The following is a 24,614-nucleotide window of genomic DNA, read 5'->3' as shown; positions in this document are numbered from 1 at the left end:
CGAAGGGCTTTACTCAAACTCCGGGAGTTGACTATGATGAGACCTTCTCACCAGTAGCTAAGATTAAGTCTATTAGAGTGTTGTTAGCCATACTGCATTTCACGACTATGAAATATGGCAAATGGATGTCAAAACCGCTTTCCTTAATGGGAAGTTGGCTGAGGATGTTTACATGGCTCAGCCAGAGGGTTTTGTCAATCCAAAATACCCTAATAGAGTGTGCAAGCTTGAAAAATCCATTTATGGATTGAAACAAGCATCTCGCAGGTGGAATCTTTGCTTTGATGAGAAAGTCAAAGAGTTTGGCTTTTCTAGGAGTGAGGATGAGTCTTGTGTGTATGTCAGGGCTAGTGGGAGCATAGTTAGCTTCTTGGTGTTGTATGTGGATGACATACTTCTCATAGGAAACGACATCCCAACTTTGCAGGAGGTTAAGGCCTGGCTTGGGAAGTGTTTTGCTATGAAAGACCTTGGGGAAGCTACCTATATCCTAGGGATAAGGATATTGAGAGATAGGAGTAAGAGACTAATTGGACTTACTCAAAGTACTTATGTGGATAAGGTACTGAGGAGGTTCAGTATGCAAGATTCCAAGAAAGGAGAATTACCAATCCAGAGTAATGCCAAGCTAAGTAAGACTCAGAGTCCGAGTACAGAGGCTGAGATAGCTGAAATGAGTCAGATACCATATGCTTCCAATGTGGGCTCGATCATGTATGCTATGACTTGTACTCGCCCTGATGTGGCCTTTACTTTGAGCATGGTCAGCAGATATCAAGGGAACCCTGACAAGGCACACTGGACAGCGGTAAAGAACATTCTCAAGTATTTGCGGAGGACTAAGGACTGGGTCCTTACCCTCGGAGGCAGTGATGACTTGAGAGTGGAAGAATATAGTGATGCTAGCTTTCAAACTGATAGGGATAATTTCCGCTCTCAGTCAGGCTGGGTCTTTATCCAAAATGGAGGAGCAATTACTTAGAAAAGTTCCAAGCAGGAGACAGTAGCTGATTCGACTTGTGAATCAGAGTACATAGCAGAAAAAGAGGCGATATGGCTGAAGAACTTCATTGGAGACCTTGGAGTTGTACCAGCTATAAAGGAGCCAATGGAAATTTTATGTGACAGTGAAAGTGCGGTTGCTTTGGCTAAAGAACCAAGAGATCACGGGAGATCTAGGCACATTGACAGAAAATACCATTTCATCAGACATAGAATAGAAGAAGGACTCCTCGTGGCAAAGAGGGTATCATCAGATGAGAACCCGGCAGATCCCCTCACGAAGGGATTGGGCAGGGTTAAGCATTTACAGCATGCAAGGTGCATTGGGCTGAAGGATGATATTAGTTTTAATAATTAGATTCCTGAAACTTGTAAAATGTAATTGACATTTGATGATAAATAAAAGTTGTTATTTATTTATGAGTAAGGTGTTACTATCTTGTGTTGATTGTTTACTATGTTTCAATTTTGCATGTTTTTACTTCCAGAATAATTATGTTATGGTATATATATCATATTATTCAAACCATCCACAGTCACTCAAACTTTGGAAGTAAGTATTGATTTAAGACTGTCATGAATTTGGCTTGTATGATTTGTCTAAAGTGCTTTGGATAATGCAATGGTTGCTACAACATTCATGAGTACTCATAAGGGCTGAGTATTGGATTCAACCCACGCTCACTTGCATCACTTCATGGAATTTATCTCAAGTGATTGTGAGACGGTAATATCATATAAATCTTCAAACCTAGAGATATGAGTTGTTGACTATGAGTTGGTTATTCATTGATTGTACGAAAATGCATTGGTAACTTGATGTTATAAAACATGCCTTTGTGAGTAACTCAACAAGTAGTTAGTACAAGCATATCAGTCGAAGTTTATCTGTTCCTTCTAGAAATAGAAGCGATATCTGGGCCCCTTGATGATTTGGTTTTGACCTATGTACCGGGCCCGGTCAGAACCTAATTGATGTGTTCAATTTAGTTCTATGTCGAAACAAATCAGAGATCGAGAAACAAATGTTGGACAATAAGTAAGACCATGTTCCATGTGTTTGTTCGGCTGATATCATGAGAGCAGAGGATTATATGATCACTTATCTTAAATGACGTATCATCATCATCTCAGTTCCGAGAGACTTTGAAAGAGCTACGATTGCTAGTCGGATTTTGAAGTCATATTTGCAAATATAGTTATTAGACTTATCCAAGTGGGAAACTGTTGGATATAGTGTCTAAGTCCATAACTTTATTTGGTATGTACTTGATCTGACCCGGCATGGTCCATTTGGGTTGCATGGCATTGCAATACTTGGATAGACTAAATGAGAGAATAAGGCACTTATGATTATTAATATATTATAAGTTCTAATATATTAATAATTGTATTATTTAATTAGTATTTGATCAAGTATTAATCTAGTATTAATTTGGTGATCAAAGTGAGACTAATTAAATATATAGAGTTGATTATGACAATCATCAATTCTTTTATGGTGGATTAATGATCCATGGTTTATGGGTTATGGATGTAACTGATGGGTTTTGGTCATAAGACATCCTATGTGCTCATACAAACCCTAATGCTTGGATCTAGGTTTCTCTATTGTACATGCTTTGAATCCAAGACTATAAACCCTAATTCTAGCATATGGAAATCAATATTAACATATAATTTGGTTTAAAATACTACCTTGATTGTTATGTAGTAATAACAATCCCAATTCCTACTTGAATTGACTTTGGAAGGCTTAGAGTCACAAGTGTCACTCCTCTAATGGCTTACAGACACCATAAGCAACTGGAGAAGGTATAAAGAGAGAGGAGAGAGGTAGGAATTCGTCCTTAGGACTTCTTGGGAAGGCTTAGACGAATTCATGAGCCTTAGGGGGTTTATATAGGTGTAAAGATTAGGGTTTTAGTCCTTATCCTTATCTAGTTGCTTGCCCACCATGCAACCATAAGATAAGTCTTAGAAACCCTTATCCTAGTCAAATTCTAAGGCATTATCACCTTAAATTCGTTCACCCTATATTTAAGATAATCCTTACCTTATTTTGTAACTATCACATAATTACAATTCAGCCCCTCTAGTTTAATTAATTACACTTGATCACAAAATTAATTCTTAATTAATTATTGACCAATATTAATTAAACAAATATGATTTCTCCTTTAATATATTATTCTTATAACATATTAATAAATCATAATAACCTCTCTCTCTATTTATTTCTCCAATCAAGTTGCTTTGGTGAAGGCAACCCAAAAGGACCATGCACCATCGGGTCAAGTACATACCAAAATAGTTATGGACTTAGACACTAATCCAACAGTAACCATTTGGAGCACCATGGATAGTCCATGGGAGTTACAAACCCATGGGTCATGAGAAATGAAGAGTCATGACAATTATGGGTCTTCTTAGTGAAACCCTAATTGTGACACCACTATAAAAGGAACCCTTTGGCTAGTAAAATCAGAGCTAGTAAGGTTACTAGAGAGGGCATAACCAATTTTCAGTGCTAGAAGTATTCTCTCAAGTTATTCCAAGTTTTGTGGTGTTGTGTGAAGCATTTGAGGCACAACATTTGGGGTGCTAGGCTCACAAAGTCTTGAAGGAATCCAAGCAACAACAAGGTATGTATTTCTACTAGTTTTATATTTTATGTAATCCCCATGCCATGCTAGTTAGGATATAACCTTGAAAAAGAAATTTGCATGTATATAGAGAAAACATAGATTCAAGGTTATTAGGGTTGCATGTACACTTAGGAAGTGTTAGAATGCTCAAAATCCATCAGTATGATCTTGGTATGAAATTAGAATTTGTTCATATGAAATCAGAACTTATGTTGTATATGTTGGTAAAAATATGATGAAAACATATTTATGTGTGATTTATGTTGTACATGTGTGTTAAGTTGGATGATTTATCTTTTTTTATATAATAGACAACGTAAGGGTAACATGGTCATTTTCATCATTCAGCACAATCAATGTCAGTCAGATAAATAATCAGACAACATAACCTCAGTCAGATGTGGACTCAGTCAGAATTTTTAACCCAGTCATTTTCTAATCCAATCATCAACTATCAAACGAACCCTATTTTATCTAAAGAATTAAAAAAATGTTTCTATAAGAAAATGAGTCATAATCGAGTTGAAACTTCCAACCCTACCCTTATCTATTTAATTTTCGTGTCGTGTCGTGTCACCTCGCTTAATTAAACAAGTTGAAAACTCTTACCCAAACCTAATTGTTTTGTATATAGTTTGTGCTGTGTTAGCCTGTCCTATAACTTTTTTCCATTTTTAAAAGAAACAATAATCAAGTATACTTACTTTGGAATCAGATATTTGATGAATATGATGTCATATCCATGTTATTTTCTGTATGTTCTTTTTTGATGAAGGTTTTGGAGTTCGAAGCACGACTCGGACACCTGATAGGGTCTAGTAGACTATGGGTCTATCTTGTGTTAGTCTTTCTTGGTATTTTTTTAAGTTTGTTTGAAAAACCATGGGGGAGCCCATAGCAATCATAAGAGTGTTGTTTTAGGGGTGATTGTAAGACTATGGGAGGACCACAACATACGCTTGGTTTGATTCAGACACTTCATTGTTATTTAGCCGCTCCTTGTTCATGCATGAGGGTTATTATACTCGTGTTGATGTTTAGGCTTGTGTAGTTTTTGGTTTTGGGGCGAAGCCCGTTTGTATATGTTATTTTGGGTGAGACCCATGGTGCAAGGCTCGTTTGTATATATTATCTTGGGGGAGGCTCGTGAGCAATGCGTATTTATATGTTTGTTTGGTTTTTGTTTGGGGTTTTCTTTTGTGTCCGTGTGTGAGGTTGTCGGCTGCAACGGTTGGTCATGGATTCAATTCTTTAGTTTATTAGTAGGCGGTGTGAGACCTAGGAGGTCTTTATTGGATCAGATCCATGAGTTTTTGGTCATCATGGTTGATGCATGGGGTAGATTTGTCTTCCTGTAAGTCAAGCATGATCTTGGACTCTTCAAGTTATGGACGTGGAAGTTAGCTCTCCTCAAGGTCGGTTAGTCGTGATGCATTGGTGTTTGTTTCTTCATTGGGTCACATAATTCCCGCTAAGGATTGAATCGAATTTTGGGTTTAAAGGAAGTGTCTATATAGAGCATTGTTCTAGTGCTGTAGCATATGTGATTTCAATGTTTGGGAGTTTTTGCTCAAGTTTGACTTATGCGCCTAGTTTTGGACATCTTTGTCATTGTAGTTGTATTTTCAGTCATTTTGAGCGGCGTCAGATCGTGCAAGAAGGGAGTGGACTTGGAAAAACCCACCATGGGGTTTGGAGGGTGTTTAAAAGTAAATTGTACAGACAAATTTTGAGGACAAGGTCTAATTTAAGTGGATGAGAGTTGTAACACCCATTTTCCGTAATGGATAAGTTGGTGACCTAAAGGAGACAAATGTATGGTTTTTGAGGAAAACCATATGTCATGACATGGTGCATGGAATGTCACAACGTGGCATGGCTTGTTTTGTGTGTGTGTGTGTTATAATAGATACCATGACGTGGAATGTAGTGTGCCACTGTGGTGATGGTAGCAGCCCAAGCCCATGATTTTTAGGGTTTCTCCTATATTTAATCATATTAAATCATGAATTAGGTCTTCTATATCTACCTCCATATCTTTATTTCTAAATCCTAGCCTCCATGCATGATTAAGAGCATATTTGCTTAAGTGAAGAGCTTGTTCTTGGATTTTTGGTGAAGCTTGAGGAAGGAGGAAGTTCATATTGGTATAAGGAAGTAAGGATCTAGCTTGGATCTATCACCCTCTTCTAATATCTGAATTATTGACAGTATAAAGTTCATACCTTGACCTTTGATCTTCTTGTTTCAAGTCTGAGTTCATTTTGGATGATTTTATTGGATCTATATGCCCAAGAATCATTATGGAGTGATATTGGTAATAATATATGATCTTATAGGGTCACACATTTATCAATTTGACACATTTTGTATATTTATTATTAATATGATTATTAATAAATAATATCAATTCTTGTATTTTAATTAGGGAATAATTATTGTTTTTGTGAAAATAATAATAATAAGAGAGTATTACTAGTTATTATTTCATATGGTATGAATTAATAAGTCATGCGCAACATTTTGGACTAGTTGGATTCTCTTGTCTTTCACCTAAAGACAAAGCTTATATTTTATAAACTTGGAGTTTATAAAAAATAAAGAATCTTTCTTTATAAAGAGGCATGGCCGAAACATAATGATGGTGTGGGAGGTTGCTTTTCAACCTTCAACCTTTCTTCTCCCATGCTTCTAAAGGCTACCATTACTTTAGATTATTTTAATGGTTAGGACTTACCTCTCATGGACTATATAAGAGTGTCTTATATATGAGAAATGTGCAAGTTTTTTCTCTTCTTTCTTCCTTTATTCTTCTCTCTAAAACCATGACTATGAAGAATCACCAAACCTTTGAAGTTTGGTGTTTAGAATACCTCTTGAGTTGTTCCCTTTAGTTCTTATTTAAGTTAAGCACTTAAAGGCTTTAGAAACTCAAGAATACAAGAAGGAACTAGCATTCCAAGTGCCTTAGTCTTGATGGTGATACTTGTAGAGAAATCATACACTTTGATTTTTGCTATCTTCATCAACACCCTAAAACCAACTGGGTTCAAAGGTTATCTCTCAAACATCCTATGGTTGTTTTTTATTTTATTCTAACCTCTATAAATGGATCCATAATGGTGTGGTTTTGTTATGAGCTAAAAATAAACTTGTTACTTTTAAAGTCTTCCATTGCCGGTTTTTATGAAAAACAAAATTTTATTTTATATCAAAACCCAACAGATTTTGGCCCCTTCCATGGATGCTCTTGGAGTTTAAGGAACTCCAGATCTTGTTGTGACTCTAAAATGATCATTAGGTTTTTTAAAAAAGAGAAAAGAGTCATGTTTAGGTCTATCTTGTATTCTTGAGCAAGCTTTAAACATATTAAGGACTTAATGGACTTAGGGTTGTAGATCTTTCCTTAGAGTGAGGTCCGAATGGATAATGTTGGAAACTTTATCCATTAAGTCAATGAGAATGATTATATCTAAAGTTTTGAGCCTTGATCTATAAGCATTAAGCTCTTAATGAAGAATTTTAGAGTTTGCCAATAACCACGATGTAGCCAAGGAATGACCACGACATGGTAGAGTCTAGCTTCATGATTGTTTTGTCTGAACATACCCACGACGTGGACAAGGAGTGTCCAACATGTGGCGATGTCATGTATGTCTTCTATTTTGTCATGTCATGCCCACGATGTGGCTAAGAGGTCTCCACTTTGTGGTGGCAGTTGACTTGGTTAACCATTGACTTTTGTCCATCTTGAGTTGGGGTCAAACTTCGATGATTTGGGTTGTTGATTGAGGATTTATCTCTTTTGGTGTTAGTTGGTTTGCAGGATTGAGGAGTGTAAGGTGTTAGATTGTTGTTGTGCTTCTTCAGTTCTTCAGTTTAGGTGAGTTTCTCACTATGCCATGTATCCCATTGTATATCCTTTACATGGTAGGATAGAGGTACTGTTAGAGTACAAGTACGCTAGTTGACTAGGTTAACTCTTTGCTATGCTTATGTAGTATAGGACACTTAGTGTCATGTTATGATAGACTAATAGAGTCTTGTCTGATGTTTATATGATACTGGTAGGTGTCATGATTGGTTATGGTAATGATAATATTGACTGTTTTTTGAATGTTTACCCTAAGAGATTGTGTGCAGTCAAGTTGGATAGCATGATAACTCTTGGTCGAATGCCTCACTACATCATTTTTGTTTAATTTAATGCTTTTGGGTGGATCATCTGTTTGAATGTCTATTTGATTCCGACTATGTATGAATTTGGCATTATATGGAAGACCAGGATTTGGCCCCTAGCAATAGTGCGGAAGACCAGGATGTAGCTCCTGGTAATTGAGTTTGAGTTGGGCCTATTTACTCCTTGGGCGCGGTCCATTATGTATGGTTGGGCGGGGCACGTTATGTGAGTTGGGATGGGTCTGTGAACTCTTGGACTGGGCCGGTTGTGTATGATATATGTATGTGGATATGAGTTTTGGTTGATCGGTGTTAGAGTCGAGAATTGTATGTGGATGCACTGTATGTATGGTGGAATATGTGGTATATATGGGCAACTCAAAGATATTCGTTTCTGCAATTTTGTAAACTTAACTATGATAATGTATGGTTTTCATCAATCAAATTTTATTCAATGATTTTTGAAACAAACGTTTAGTTTGTTAATTTATTTTATGAACAAAAATCTCTTTGTAACATTATAGAGCACATCAATAAACGAGCATCCACTAGAGACTCAACATTTTTTCATTCAGTCTATTGACTCAACATTACCTCCCTCAGTCTATTGACTCGGGATCACTGCCTTTAGTCTATTGAATCGACACTACCGTCTTCATTGCGTTGAATAGACATTACCTCCGTCAGTCTATTTACTTGGCGTCACCGCCTTCAGTCAATTGTCTCATCATTTCTGCCTTCAGTCTCATATACCACACATTATTAGTACATACCACATACCTTAGTATTATCCACATATATCATATAATCACACACGAGCTAAAGAAAAGGATGTATAACATTAATATCATGTAGTGAGGAACTCACCGAATCACAATGAGCAAGCACGCGAACTCTAAGGAATCAAAGTACATCCATTTTCCCTGTATAAGTGTTTTAAAGTATTAAGACACAATCCTTAACCCTTTATTCCACTAATAAATCCATATGGTTATTTTCATATCTTTACACCAAAACTACATTATGTTCAAGACCTATTCCCCCCCCCCCCCCTAAACACATTCAATCCAGATTATAAAGTCATTTTCACAAAGTTCAACTCAATACCTTTCCAGAGATATACTATACTAATTCTAATAATTTTTTCTATGATTTACAATGATTTTTACAAAATAGAATATCAATGCAGCTAAAATAGGACAAATCGGTGAAAATGAAAATTTTCATCCTAGTTGGAGTCATCAATAAGTCAAGAAAAAAACATGGGACAACTAGACTGAAAACTTAAACTTTGGGTACTGACGTATCCTAAATCCAACCATCCATGATTTTTCTAGAATTTTTTCAAAACAAGGACATAATAGGTAGTTTCATTAAAAATCACAACTTTGTCTTCTAAGGGTTAATTTGGATTTTTAACCCATTAATTCATCAATAAATTACTCCACAAAACTGGAAAACAACATCCTAATAGTATCAACATTTCACTGAGTCAAAATGGTAACTACACTTCAAAACCTAACCCAATATACGTTGTTAAAAGTGAGTCTCCAAAGTATAATGATATAAGTAAATTCATGGACTTAGGGTTTTAGCTTTCAATAATACCACACCCAAGTAACACCAAAGACTCACAAATGTGGTTGGGAACATAACCACCCACTACTATCATGGAGCTAGTGGCTGGAGGTGGCTGCCACCATCATAATGGTGGTAGTGGTGGCAATTTTCATTAAGAGGAATAGGATAACATAGGGAATAAGATTTAACAATACCTGTAATGGAGAATCATGTAACATCCTGTTTCGAGAAGTTCTTATTTCATGATTATGGACAATAAGTGGATCAGATCAAGGTCGTGGGGTTCAATGGAATGGAGTTTAGACTCTATTGGAGGTATATTATGTTGGAAAACTAATTGAAACCTTGTATTGTTCGATGCGAGTTGAGAGGTAAAATGGGAAAGGTTATGTTTTGGGCTTCTTTCATAAATTAAGGATTTTAGTTCAAGATGTTTTTATTCATAAGTATCTATTGAGAGAAAAACTTGAGACACACTTGAATAAATGTTAGAACAAGTATAGTTGCGGAATAGTTAATCTCAAAGGATCATAAAAACTCAACAATAATAATAAGTTAGAGTTGGATAATTAGAAAGTTAAGTGCATAAATGTAAGGAAATATAAATGACAACAGGTTTTATATCAAGTATACATATAAGTTGATTCTTAACAAGGAATGCATTCAAACCAAGTTAGTAAATGAGATTGAACTTAGTGATTAAGTCAAGAATGACTTGCTCCTAAGAGAGATGATATTTAGATATAATATGATGAGTTTAGAGAGTAAGAAAGAGGTGAGAATTATAACACACAATATAAGATTTCAGATGCAAAGTGTTATCAGATGTATTAAGTTGAGAAAGATTGAGTCCTATATATAGAGACTCAAAGGTTACACTTGTTCGTCTATCTAAATGTAGCCATGCAAGGCATACTGGATAAAAGAGAGTAACCTAAGAAAAACAGATACAAAGATGAACTAATAAAAACTAGGTAGAGAACTGCTGATGATGATGACTTCGGATGCGGTTGCTGACATGACTTGACTGCGGATCTTCAAGGGACTGCGATAGCTCAAGTTTAAGAGGGTCACTTTTATGATTCAAAAATTTCCCCCTAAGAGACCTCTTCAACTTTTTCTTCAGTTATCAAGCTTTAGGAACTTGATTAGGATCCACCAAAATTTTCTGACATTCTCCAACCAAGTGATCCTTCTTAGAATTTCGAACTTGACTTCGGTAGTTGTATATTTTGACTTTTGAACTGCGGTTTGACAAACTTCGAGTTGTTTCCTTGTGAGGCGATTCATGGCAGTCAAAGGAATGAAGTATTTAGTTTCATTGCTTTTCCTTTTAAAGATGACAACAAGATCTTGGAAGTGTGTTGCACCTAGAGATCTTTCTTGATAGCCTTCAGTAAGCGTCAGTGTAGGATCAAGTGGTGGTAGATCGAACTTATTGGAGAGAACAGGGTGAATATCCGCATTAATTTTTGCAAAGTCACAGAGAGTTTCCTTTAGAAAAATGCTAGCCCTTTCAAATGCTATTACCATCTTTGGATACTTCTCGGATTTGTTTTGGAACACCCTTACTATCAAGAAGACTTCTTCTAGATTCATGCATGGGAAGTCAGCTTAGGTGCGAACGTAGTCCTGATTCCTTCTTATGAGAGTATACTGAATGAAGTCAGCTTTCATGAATTTCCGGGGTTTGAAGTTCTTAACTGTGGATGGTCTATTGTTGGACCAGATTTTCTCAATTGGGGAAGAATGTTTGGCATGGAATCGATTAAGTCTTTCGAATTCCATGGGCAGTCTCTTGTGATCAGGTAGGCTTCGGTCAAACTGCTCAAATACAGTGAAGTATTTTGCAGTGGGGGATATTGGAATATCCTAGTATCCATCAGATGGGGGTTTAGCGAAGGTAAGGTAAGGTTTGTAGTCATCATCTAGCAGTCTGCGGTGAGGATTGATCCAGGAATTGACTAAGGATTCATCCATAGTAATGTCGAATCAGTTTTCTCTCTAGATTAGCTCGGCAAGCTTGGCTGCTTTGCAATCTACTTTCTTCTGTTTCGTTGCGAGAGAGTCATCGGAATGTTCAGATGACATGTTAGATGCTAAATTTATGAAGTGCGGAGGAGTCTCCGGTAGCTTAGGATCATCTTCTTGAATGTTTTCATGTTGTAGTGGCGACTGTTGTTGCGGTGGAGTCTGATGGCTTGGAGTCTTGTGAGGAGATGGTTGCGGTGAAGGAACTGTTTTATTCAAAACAGGGGAGCTTCTATATTGCTGAGAGATGTTGTTTGAATGATGGTCTTCATCACTTCCCCCTCTTGAGGAATGCGGAGCAGGGGATTCCTCAAGCCATTGCTTAAGACCATCGAATTTAGCGCACACATTGTCGAATTGATCTTTAAGTGCATCAGCTAGTTGCCGACTGTTAGGAATGGTGGTGTTGAAAAGTAAGAGATGAATCTCTTTGGTGAGTTGAAGGATCTCTGGACCATGAAAGTTTGAAGATAGAGATCGGCGAAGACTATTGATAGTAGACTGAAGGACGGAGATGGTGGACTCATAAGCAGTATGAGTTTCATCTATTAGCTTATTTGAGTGTGTATATTGATCCACAATTGCAGTTTGAAGGTCTACCTTGATTGCAGATACCTCAAAGATTAGGCGCTCCACGGTAGCCATGAATTTCTGATGGTCGGCCTTGCGGCTTGTGTCCAACGAACGAATCCCCATTTCAACTTTCAGGGAGTTGCGCTCAGCAGCCAGCCATTCACGAGTTTCCAGTCTTTCGATTCTTTCAATTAAGGACTACGGTCCTGGAATGTCTTCAGGTTGCGATTGAGTGGGTTTGACCGCAGCAAGAATCTGATCTACTTTGGCTTGTAGACTCAGAAAATCTTTCCTTGAGACAACAATCTTCTTATTCTTTTTCTTTTCTTTGGGCTTGGAGGTGGAGTGTTGAGAGCCACTTGAAGCTTCTTCTTCATCAAACATCATTAAGTCATCATCAGAAGGGATAGGCTGATTTACCTCATTGAGATCAAAGTCATCTAATCCAAATGTAGGTGCGGAGCTGACTTTGATTACGGTACCGTCTTCTTGAGAGTTTCTAGCACTTGGAGTTGGAGGGATTCTTGAAGTACCTTGATCACCGGGAGTGGCCTGAGAGTTGCGGACTATCTCAGCCATGTTGGACATCCACTCCTTCTCTTTCAGAATAGTGGTTACAGTGTGGGCTTTGTTAATTGTGTCTGCCCAGTTCTTGGCTACAAACTGAATCTCCTGCTGTTTTTGTTGAAGCTACATGGTTTGTTTATCTTTTCTTGCTTGGAATGCCCTACGGAAAGTGGCATATTTCTTTGCTCCAGCTTCGTTTGATGGCTTGTAAGTACTCCAGGAGTCATTAAGAACAATATCGTCAATTCCTTGAAATCGCACCGAGGTGTCCCTCAGGTCCATGGATCCTTGCACCATTGTGCTTACCGTGCCTAAACCACCTGGAAAAGATGGAAGCAAAGTAGGATTTCTTGAGCTTCCTCGGTCTCCTTGACTCATGGTCAAGTTTGGCCTTGGCTCTGTTCTGGAAAGGGCTGAAGGAGTTCCCTGTGGTTGGCAAGGTGTTTGAATTGTATGGGTGACAGACAAAAGGATGGAGTTCAACTCCTCATGAGAAAAGAAATGTAGATGGGAAGCCCTCGAGACCATAGGGCGAGAACCAGTTCCATCCCCTTGGGATTGAGCTGGGGGTGAGTCTCCACGATCAGGTGAAACAGACACACTTTCTGTGTCTGATTGGAATTCAATTATGGTATTGAATGGGTCTACGGCCACCCCAAGGACTACCGGAGCCTTTTGAGAGACTGCGGTATCAGTCTGGTCATGCATTTGGTCTGTGGATTGGGTTTTCGTTTCTTAAGGATAGAAATGGGTTGTGCATCATCATCAGAATCACTAGAAGAAGATTGAGATTGATTGTCATTGGATTCGTCATCTGATGGCACAATGTGTCTTAGTTTTCTTTTCTTTGATGGTTCTGTTTGCTTGGGACCATCTTTTTTCTTTGGGGTGCCATGTTTCTTAGAGATGTTGCGGGGGCCTTGGTTGGGTGATGCTAATTTCTTGACCCTTTGCAAGTTGGATAGAGTGGCAGAAGATGGAGTTGCGGTACTACTAGGATTGATGGGAGCGGTTAAGAAGAGTATATTCTGACTAGGGAGAGGTGGTGTAAGAAGGTATGGGTCAATACCTTTCGTAGCCTCCATATGATCTGAGACATCAGGAGTTTCAAGTCCAAGTGTGGACAGAATGTGGACTGGTAGTCGTCTAATGGGTCCAAAATGAGATTGATTTATAGAGGGATTGTACCTTTTAAGATTTTTGGTGATGCAGAGGTTGATATCGTTGCCCATGCTCAGTCCTGCATCAGCATGAAGATCGGAGATGCATAGAGACCAAAATCTTGCAAAAGTGAGCTCGACAGGATGTTCTTTTGGACTCTCCTTAGGGATGTACTTCAAGAAGTCATCCCATAGAATCTGATTGTAGTTGACATCGTGGCCAATGAAGATACTCCATACCAACTCTAGCAGTTTCAGGCTCATGTTATCAGTGCCTCCGGTCCTACCAGACAGACTGCAGATGACGAAGTGGCAAACAAACTGCCACACCACAGTCAACTTATTCTTCTTGAATTCGCCTACGCCTTTCAGCTTCATCTGGTGACCCATTTGGTAAAGTGTCGACAGAATATCGGTTGTGCTTGGAGTGAAGACCATTGTTGAAGGATAGACCAGCAGATTAATGGCATTGAGAAACTTCTCTTTGGTTAGAATCACCAGGGAATCGTGCACTAGATGCAAATGTACCTCTTGAAGGTTGTTGAGAGGGCGATATGCAGAGAAAGCACATTTGTAGAGAGTCGAAAGTGGTACTATGTCGGTGAATGCGTCAAATGGACCGAACAATGGATGATTCGACAAGAACTTGATCATCAACTTGATTGGAGCATTGTAAGAAGAATGCACATCAAACACTGCGCTAAAATTGCTTGAGGGAATCAATGGCATTTGGTTCCTTGATTCGGAGTCTGAACCAGTTGGGTGAACAGAGCCAGATGCTTTGGATTGTTTCTTTGAGACACTCGATTTCACCATTTTGAAAAAAAAAAGGTTTGAAGAACTTGCAGAAAAACCGAGTGCAAGAGGATAAAGAAGATGAAGTTCGTCTTGAGAGTTTACAGAAAGTATAAACCTTTCTTGGGAAGAAAATGAGGGTTTTATAGTGGCAATTAAAACTCATGTGATTTTACCCTAAGTTGAGTCGGGTAAAACAAAACAATTGTTTTTTGGAAAGCAATCTCAGTCATAGATCATTAAAATATTTATTTTTTATTTTTTATTTTTTTATTTGTTTTTATTTTTTATTTTTTATTTTTTATTTTTTATTAAGATTTTGGAAAAACAGTTGCATTTAATGAAATGTCAGTCCCTAAACCAACACGTCTGAAGAACGTGTGGTAAGGGAGTTAATTCGTTGTATAAAGGAGGAATATGTAACGGAGTTAACGTTTCGGGGTAATAGGAAGTGACAGTTTAGAAGAAAAAGATTTCTTAAAAAAAATATTTATGGAAAACTATTCTTTTTGTCATCATACCTAAAATAGGTCTGACACAAGGTTTATTTGAAAAGCAGAACTGAAACGATGATATGCTACATCAAGAATGTTTTATTTTTTTGAATGTTTTATTATTTAATGAAGGATCATTAAATAGCACACAAAGTTTCAAGAATTTATGAAGTGATTGAGAAACTGGTCAATGTAATTGCGGATTGAGACTCTATTGCGGATGTTTCTTTTATCATTGTGGATGGATGGTTAGATGACAGCAGTAGAGAAACTGAGATGAACACTTGAACAAGAAGTTAGTAACAACAAACAATAAGGACCCTTGAAAGATAGATATGATATATAGTTGCGGTACAAAAGGGATACTGCGGTATATAGACTATATTGCGGTACACAAGTTATACCAAAACTATCTATCATAAATAAGTTCAATTGGGACCGCAACAGAGACATGGGATGGTCTGCGGTAACTATTAATTCAGGAAGAATTGTGGGTCTGGATTCATCATTCCTAACATTTGTAAGAATTTGTTGAGTTTTGTAGAGTCAAGTGCCTTTGTGAATACATCAACAATCTCTTCATGAGTATGAACAAAAATTAGTTCAATATTACCTTTTAGGATGTGGTCTTTGATGAAGTGATACCGTAGTTCAATATACTTTGTCTTGGAGTGGTGAATAGGATTGTGAGAAATCGCTATAGCACTTTCAGAATCACAATAAATTGGTATCCGCAACATTCTGTAACCGTAGTCCATAAGTTGTGTTTTCATCCACATGACTTGTGAACAACAGCTGGCTGCAGCCACATATTCAACTTCTGCGATAGACAATGATACACAACTTTATTTTCCTGATGACCAACTGACGAGTCTTCCACCCAAAAATTGACATCCACCTAAAGTGATTTTTTGATCTAGTCTGCATCCAGCATGATCCGCATCAGTGAATGCTTGTAGGCTGAAGTCATTTCCTGCGGGATACCATAGACCAAGGGTCTTACTACCCTTTAAGTATTGTAGAATCTGCTTTGTTGCGGTCATGTGTGACATTTTTAGATCAGCCCGGTACCTTGCGCATACACCTGTTGCAAAGACAATATCTGGTCGGCTTGTGGTGAGATACATCAATGAGCTAATTATTCCTCTATAAGTCTTGTGATCCACTGATTCTCCAGAAGGATCAGCAAATATCTTATATCCGAAGGCCATGGGGACCTTGGCCGAAGAGCAATTGTCCATTGAGTATTTCTTCAGTAGTTCCGTGGTGTATTTCTCCTGATGGGTGAATATCCCTTGAGGGATTTGCTTTACTTGAAGTCCTAGAAAGAAGTTAATCTCTCTATTCATGCTCATTTTGAACTTGCTGGTCATGAGCTTAGCAAATTCATCCACTGACCCCTGATCAGTTGATCCGAAGATGATATCATCCACATATATTTGTACAAGCATAAGGTGATTATCATTGGCTTTTCTAAATAAAGTGGGATCAATCACTCCTCTTTTGTATCCGGACGACACTAGAAATTCAGAGAGTGACTCGTACCATGCTCTCAGGGCTTGTTTTAGACCGTAGATAGCCTTTTCAAGCTTGTAGCAGTAGTCTGGGAATTCAAGACTTTCGAATCCCGGAGCTTGCTGAAGGTAAACCTCTTCTTTTAGTTCACCGTTGAGAAAAGCACTTTTCACATCCATTTGATGTACTTTGATGTTCTTGTGAGCTGCGTATGATAAGAAGATTCAGATGGCTTCCATTCGTACCACTAGAGCATATGTTTCATCATAGTCAATACCTTCACGTTGACTATACCCCTTGGTAACTAGCCCTGCTTTGTTTCTGACGACCGCACCGGATTCATCCAACTTGTTTTTGTACACCCATCTAGTACCAACTATAGTGTGACCTTGTGGTTTTGGAACGAGTTGCCACACTTTGTTTCTTTTGAATTCTTCTAGTTCTTCTTGCATTGCAAATATCCAGTCTGGTTCTAGTAATGCTTCTTTGATTATTCAGGGCTCGATCGACGACATAAATGCTGCATAGTGACAATGATCAGATAAGTCTTTAGAAGATCGATTCTGGATCCCTGCTAATGGGTTGCCGATGATTTGACCCGGTGGGTGGTCCTTCGTCCATACGTGTAGAAGGGGTTGTAGATGATCAACAGCTGCGGTGGAGGGAATATCTTCAACATTGGAAGATTCTGTGGTTGGAGATTGCAGTTCCCCCTGGATTTGAGAACAGCCTGCGGAGTCATCTTGGACTGTTGGAACCGAGATTAGCATTTTCCATTAGAAGAGGTTCCCCATGGATTGTTGATGGAAGATCCTCTTGAGCGTGTGATGGTTCCCCCTAAAGTGTTGGAACTGTGAGAACTCTTGGGTTAGTTCTGGTGTTGATATTCTCTATGTTTTCTTCATCTGAATTCGAAGAAACGTTTGAAGGTTAGAATCCTCTGCGGAGAGGGATTGGAGCTGTTTCTTTTAATACTGCAACCACGATGGTTGTAATATGATCCGGAGTTGATTTTTCCCCCTCAACCGGCAAGGTGGAAGTGTTAAGTGATACCTCATCGGATGGCGTAGGACCAGATACTTCAGCATGCTGCATTTGAGCTTCAAGAGACACAAGAACTTCAGAGAACTTAGAAGTTTCAATGGGATCGAAGAGATCATCATAGTTAACTTCAACTATGTTCAAAGGACCCAAAGAGTCAGGAAAATCACATTCTATAATTGTTTTGGTTTCGGTGGAGGGAGCAGTGTTGCGGATATAATAATCATCAAACTTCACATCACAGCTTTCGATTATTAGTCTTGTACGTCTTATGAAAATCCTATAGGCTACTTTGTTTGTTGAGTAACCAAGAAAGACGCCTTCATCAGATTTTGGTGCGAACTTGTTGGGATGATCCTTATTGTTGATCACAAAGCATCTGCACCCAAATATATGGAAGAATCGAACGTTAGGCTTTCTGTTGTTAAGTCCCTCATATGGTGTTTTGTTGAGACGTTTGCACACAATGCTTCGGTTCTGTACAAAGCATGTTGTGGCCACTGCTTCGGCCCAGAAGTAGAGAGGAAGGTTGGCAAAATTGAGCATAGATCTGGCTGCTTCTACCAATGTATGATTCCTTCGCTCTACTACTCCATTCTGCTGTGGAGTGTATGGAGCTGAAAAATTGTGGCTTATGCCCATGGAAACCAAGAAACTATTGAGATGATGATTCGTAAACTCGGTTCCATTGTCACTGCGGATGCGACGCATTGGAAGTTTGATTTGAAGTTCTATCTCCTTGATAAAATTGATGAGTACTTGTGGTGTTTCTGACTTGAGTCTAAGAAAGAAGACCCATATGAAACGAGTGAAGTCGTCTACTATAACCAGGATGAATTTCTTATGGTGAAGATTGGCTACGGTGGATGGACCGCAGAGATCAATATGAAGAAGTTCTAGTGGTTCTGAGATTGGGGAATCGATCACCATAGGATGACTCGCTTTGGACTGTTTGCCACACTCACATGCAGGGCAGAGAGTGTCATTGTGATACTTAAGAATAGGGAGACCTTGGACAAGTTCCTTTATGACCAGATTGTTCATATACTGGAAGCTAAGATGAGCAAGCTTGTGATGCCAGAGCCGGCTAACTTCGGATATGGATTTTGATAGGAAGCAGAGCTTCGGTTTGCCGATGATCAGAGAGACATCCAGAGGATACATAGTATCTTCAGATCTGGATTTGATCAGGAAAGTGCTCCTATCACTTGTCATTATGTAGCAGAATTGGTTGTCAAATTCAACCAGATGGCCTGCCTTACGTAGTTGGCCAACACTGATGAGATTATGTTTGAGACCTTCTATATTAGCTACCTTTTGAATAGAAAAGTTTCCAGTAGTAAGAACACCGTAACCTCGGATGATCCCATTCACGTTGTTGCCAAATGTGACGTTACCCCCGTTACAAACTGACCTGAAATCCCAAAGGTATTCTTGATGGGTTTTAGCCATAAGAACTTTCCTATGTGTGCATGCAAAACCCTAATGTTTGGATCTAGGTTTCTCTAATTAAACATGCTTTGGATCCAAGACTTCTAATGACTAATTAGGTATAAGAACAATACAAAATTAGATCTAGAAGTTTACCTTTGAATCTCTTGTTTGATCTTGTTGTCTTGGAGCTCTAGAGTCACAATTGTCACTCCTCTAATGGCTTACAAACACCAACTATCAAGGAGGATGATTTGAGAGAGAGGTTAGGAAGAAATTCGGCCAGGGGTTCTCTTCTTTTGAAGTGATGCCGATTTCCCTTGCTCAAGGGATCTATTTATACTTGTAGACTCCTTAGGGTTTCACCTTTAAGTCCTAGTTGGATAATCTTACCTTAAAGTAATCCAAATCCTTACCTTAGATAAGCCTTGGACGATTTTGAGCTATCCTAAGCCCTAGAATCCGTCCATCCCTTATCCCTTAAGGATTTACAGTCTAAAGTGTAACTATCAAACAATTGACAGTTTATACCCTCTTATTTAATTAATCTCTTTAAGTCACCAAATTAATACTAATTAATTTATGACTTATATTAATCAAATAACAATATTATTATTCCTTATATTATTCTCATAATATATTAATAATATTTATTCTCTCATAATAAATCATCCTATCAAGTTGCAATGGTGAAGGCAACCCAAAAGGACCATGCACAATCGGATCAAATACTTGCCTACTATAGTTGCAGCCTTAGACACTATTCCAACAGTCTCCCACTTGGATAAGTCTAGCAATTATATGCACAAGTACAATTCGATTTGCAATCATAGCTCTCAAAGACGGTGTCAAACTCTGATCTAATCAATCTTGTCCTTTAGATAAGGGATCGTACAGTCCTCTGTTAGATATCATGCTGACAATTCTATGGAATGATTAGTCTAGCATTTAGGTTTCTCGATCTTTGATTTGTTTGACATAGAACTTAATCAAACACATCAATTCAGTTCTGACTGGGCCGGCACATAAGTCAAATCAAATCATCGAGCGGTCGAGATATCGCTTTTACCTTCTTAGGATAAAAGTTACAGATAAACTTCGACTTATATGCATTTACTTATTCATTAATCAACTATACACAACAATGCGTTTTATAACACCAAATTACTGATGCGTTTTCGCATTATCAATGTACAATCAATTAACAAATAACAAACCATATATCTAGGTTTTAAGACTATATGATATTATCGTCTTGCGATCACCCTTTTATATCATATTCCATAAGGTGATTCCAGCAAGCGCGGGTTTGTTCCAATGCTCAAAACCAGTTCATAAGCACCCATGAACGTCGCAGCAATCTTTTGCCATGTCTAATACCATTTACACAATCTACGCACCAATTCACAACAATCTTCATTCATATCTACTTCCAACATATGAACGATTGTGGACAATTTGAATAATTCGATTATTCTTAATAAATTCAATTATTCTGGAAGTCAAAACATGCAAAATGAAACAATAGTTAAACAATTAACATAAGACAGTAACATTACTCATAAATAAAACTCCTTTATTTAATCATCAAATGTTAATTACATTTATCTATTACAAGTTTCCACTACTATCTAATCTATGCTAATATCATCCTTCAGCCCAATACTCCTAGCATGCTGCAAGTGCTTAACCCTACTCACTCCCTTCGTAAGCATATCTGCTGGGTTATCTTCTGATGATATCCTTTTCACTATGAGTTGTCCTTCTTCTACACGATGTCTAATAAAGTGATATTTTCTGTCGATATGTCTAGATCTACCATGATCCTTCGGTTCCTTGGTCAAGGCAACCGCTCCTTCATTATCACAGAAAATCTCCATGGGCTCCTTTATGGCAGGTACAACTCCAAGATCACCGATGAAGTTCTTCAGCCATATTGCCTCCTTCGACGCTTCGCTCGCTGCAATGTACTATGATTCGCACGTTGAATCAGCTACGGTTTCCTACTTGGAACTTTTCCAAGTCACTGCTCCTCCATTTAGGGTAAAGACCCAGCCCGACTGCGAACGGTAGTTGTCCCTGTGGGTCTGAAAGCTGGCGTCACTATACCCTCGCACCTTCAAGTCATCACTCCCTCCGAGGACCAAGAACCATTCCTTCATCCTCCGAAGGTACTTAAGGATATTCTTAACTGCAACCCAATGAGCTCTGCCAGGATTCCCTTGATATCTGCTAACCATGCTCAAAGCAAAGGCTACATCAAGGAGAGTGCAAGTCATAGCGTACATGATTGAGCCAACTGCGGAAGCGTATGGTACTCGGCTCATTTCTGCTATTTCAGCTTCGGTAATCGGACTTTGAGTCTTACTCAACTTGGCATTACTTTGTATCGGTAATTCTCCCTTCTATGAGTTTTCCATACTAAAATGTTTTAGTACCTTCTCTAAGTAAGTGTTCTGACTAAGTCCTATTAGTCTCTTACTTCTCTCCTTTACTATCCTTATTCCCAAAATATAGGAAGCCTCTCCGAGGTCCTTCATAGCGAAGCACTTCCCGAGCCAGGACTTAACTTCCTGCAGAGTCGGGATCTCGTTTCCTATGAGTAATATGTCATCAACATATAGAACGAGGAAACTTACTATACTCCCACTAGCTTTGACATATACACATGATTCATCTTCGCTTTGTACAAATCCAAACTCTTCGACTTTCTCATCGAAGCAAAGATTCCATCTACGAGATGCTTGCTTAAGTCCATAAATGGACTTCTCAAGCTTACACACTCTATTCTGATACTTCGGATCCACAAACCCCTCTGGCTGAGCCATGTAAACATCCTCAGCCAACTTTCCGTTAAGGAAAGCGGTCTTGACATCCATTTGCCAAATCTCATAATCATGAAATGCGGAAATAGCTAGCATCACTCTAATAGACTTTATCTTCGCAACTGGTGAGAAGGTCTCATCATAGTCAACTCCGGGAGTTTGAGTAAAGCCCTTTGCGACCAATCGCGCCTTATATGTGTGTATGTTTCCATCCACGTCGGTCTTCTTCTTGAAGATCCATTTGCACCCAACAGTCTTACATCCGGGCACATTATCAACCAAATTCCAAACTTGGTTATCATACATGGATTGGATCTCGCTATCCATTGCCTCCTTCCATTTCGCAGACTCCGGGCCTGCCATGGCTTCCTTATAGCTATTAGGTTCATCAAGGTTTATTAGTGTACCATCACTAATATACGTGTCCCCTTCGGTAGTAATATGAAAACCATAAAACTGGGGTTGAACTCTAATTCTATCAGGACGTCTAAGAGGTAAGGACTCGTCAATTGGTTCAACCGGAGTTTCCTCCTCGGGTTGAGTGCCAGCGGTAGAGGTTCCTTCATCTATCGACTCTTGAATCTCTTCAAGTTCGATTTGCTTCCCACTATCTCCTTGGCCTATGAGTTCTCGCTCTCGGAAAACCCCTCTTCTTGCAACAAAGACAACATTGTCCTTCGGTCTATAGAAGAGATATCTAAAGGATTTCTGCGGGTAGCCGATGAAAATACATCGCTCACTACGAGGTTCGAGCTTGTCATGAGTATCTCGTCTTACGAAAGCCTCGCAACCCCAAACCTTGATATGTGCCAACGAGGGGGCTTTCCCTGTCCACATCTCGTGAGGTGTTTTGGAAACCTTCTTAGTAGAAACTCGGTTAAGGATATGGGCAGCAGTCTCTAAGGCATACCCCCAAAAAGAGATAGGTAGTGAAGCATGACTCATCATAGAGCGAACCATATCCAATAAGGTTCGATTACGCCTTTCTGCCACACCATTCAATTGTGGTGTCCTAGGTGGCGTCAATTGCAAAACTATTCCACACTCCTTGAGATAATCGTGTAATTCAAGACTTAGGTACTCTCCTCCTCGATCGGATCGAAGCATCTTGATTTTCCTGCCCAATTGATTCTCCACTTCATTCTTGAACTCTTTGAACTTTTCAAAAGTTTCTGACTTTTGCTTGATTAAATAGATATACTCATATCTAGGGGTGAGCATGGTGCGGTTTGGTGCGGTTTTCAGACCAAACCGAACCGCAAACCGCATGGTGCGGTTTTTGCATTCTTAAAACCGTTGGGTGCGGTTTTGCAATGGTTCGGTTTTTTGGTTTTTAAATGCGGTTTCAGTTTGTATCGGTGCGGTTTTGGTTTTAAACCGTGTTAAGAATTTGGTGCAGTTTTTTTTATGTTTTTTGGTGCGGTTTTTTAAAACTGTAAGAACTGACAACCATGTGCATATAAGCTTGTATTGTGCTGTTTTTTTTAATACATTCATTTTCAACTCAAAACAAAATTACATCATTGAAAATTGTAAGTCGCTTAAAATACAACTTGTGACCACTCTCACAAACTAATTAATGATTGAAGGTTGGTTGATTTTGACTTAATTTGTTACAAGCTTATTACATGTAATCGATTAGTACGTTTGGCTAACAATAGAACATTTCTTTTGCACCCCATATAGTTTTATACAAACACAAAATAAACATATAATAAATATATTATCGTTTATAACTATTTTAAATAGCATGTATATAATATACATTGATTGATTTATTACTATACACGCTTGCGGTGCGGTTCGGTTTTGGTGGACCGGTTTTTAGGATAGAAACCGCACCGCACCGTTGGCCTTCGGTTTTTGCAAAAATCAAATCCGCACCATTGGTTTTTGCATCGGTTGCGGTTTATTGCGGTTTTGTCGGTTTTTCTTTAGTCGGTTCGGTTTTTGCTCACCCCTACTCATATCTACTATAGTCATCGGTAAAAGTCACGTAGAAGCGGTTTCCATCCATCGTGGTTGATCTAAACGGTCCACATACATCGGTATGTATTAGGTCCAATAGACCCTCACTCCTTTCACATGTACTCGTGAAGGGTGACTTAGTCATCTTTCCAAGTAAACAAGATTCACATGTGTCGTCTTCCCTAAGGTTGAATGACTCCAACACTCCATCCTTTTGGAGTTGGGCTATGCGTTTCTTGTTGACATGTCCAATACGACAAAGCCACAAGGATGCTCTATCCATACTATTGGAAGAATCTATGTTCAAAACATCATTTCCTAAGTTATCAACAATCATAACAGTTTCATATATTCCATTACATGGTATACCTTCAAAATAAAAGACACCATTTAGATAAGCTAAAATAGAACCATTCTCATTATTAAAAGAAAATCTAAAACCTTGTCTAAACAAACCATGAAATGAAATGATGTTTCTAGACATTTCTGGCGAATAGCAACAATTGTTCAAATCTAAACTTAAACCATTCCTAAGCACTAAAGAATACACTCCAATCTTGGTCACAGGCGACGATCTTCTGTTCCCCATGATTAGATTTATTCTTCCAGACCCCACATCCTTATTTCTTCTTAGTCCCTGCACATTAGAACAAATGTGGTAACTACAACCGGTGTCAAGAACCCAAGAAATAGCATGAGATAAATCGTTAGATTTGATTGTGTATATACATGCGAAAGACGGCTTGATCTTTCCTTCCTTGATGGCTTGCAGGTACTCTGGGCAGCTTCTCTTCCAATGTCCTA

The 24,614-nt window shown here is 38.6% G+C and overlaps 1 protein-coding gene across 1 annotated transcript; it reads right to left on the bottom strand.

Annotated features, from left to right (window-relative positions):
* Window positions 1-15,875: 15,875 nt before the first annotated feature.
* LOC111911154 (uncharacterized mitochondrial protein AtMg00810-like) lies at window positions 15,876-16,271 on the bottom strand. Its single transcript, XM_023906945.1, has one exon. It carries the CDS (start codon window positions 16,269-16,271, stop codon window positions 15,876-15,878), a length of 396 nt encoding a protein of 131 aa, XP_023762713.1.
* Between the last annotated feature and the right edge of the window lie 8,343 nt (window positions 16,272-24,614).

This window comes from Lactuca sativa, chromosome 8, assembly GCF_002870075.4.
Source record: "Lactuca sativa cultivar Salinas chromosome 8, Lsat_Salinas_v11, whole genome shotgun sequence".
NCBI lineage: Eukaryota > Viridiplantae > Streptophyta > Magnoliopsida > Asterales > Asteraceae > Lactuca > Lactuca sativa.
This window is presented reverse-complemented; position numbering and strand designations above follow the sequence as displayed.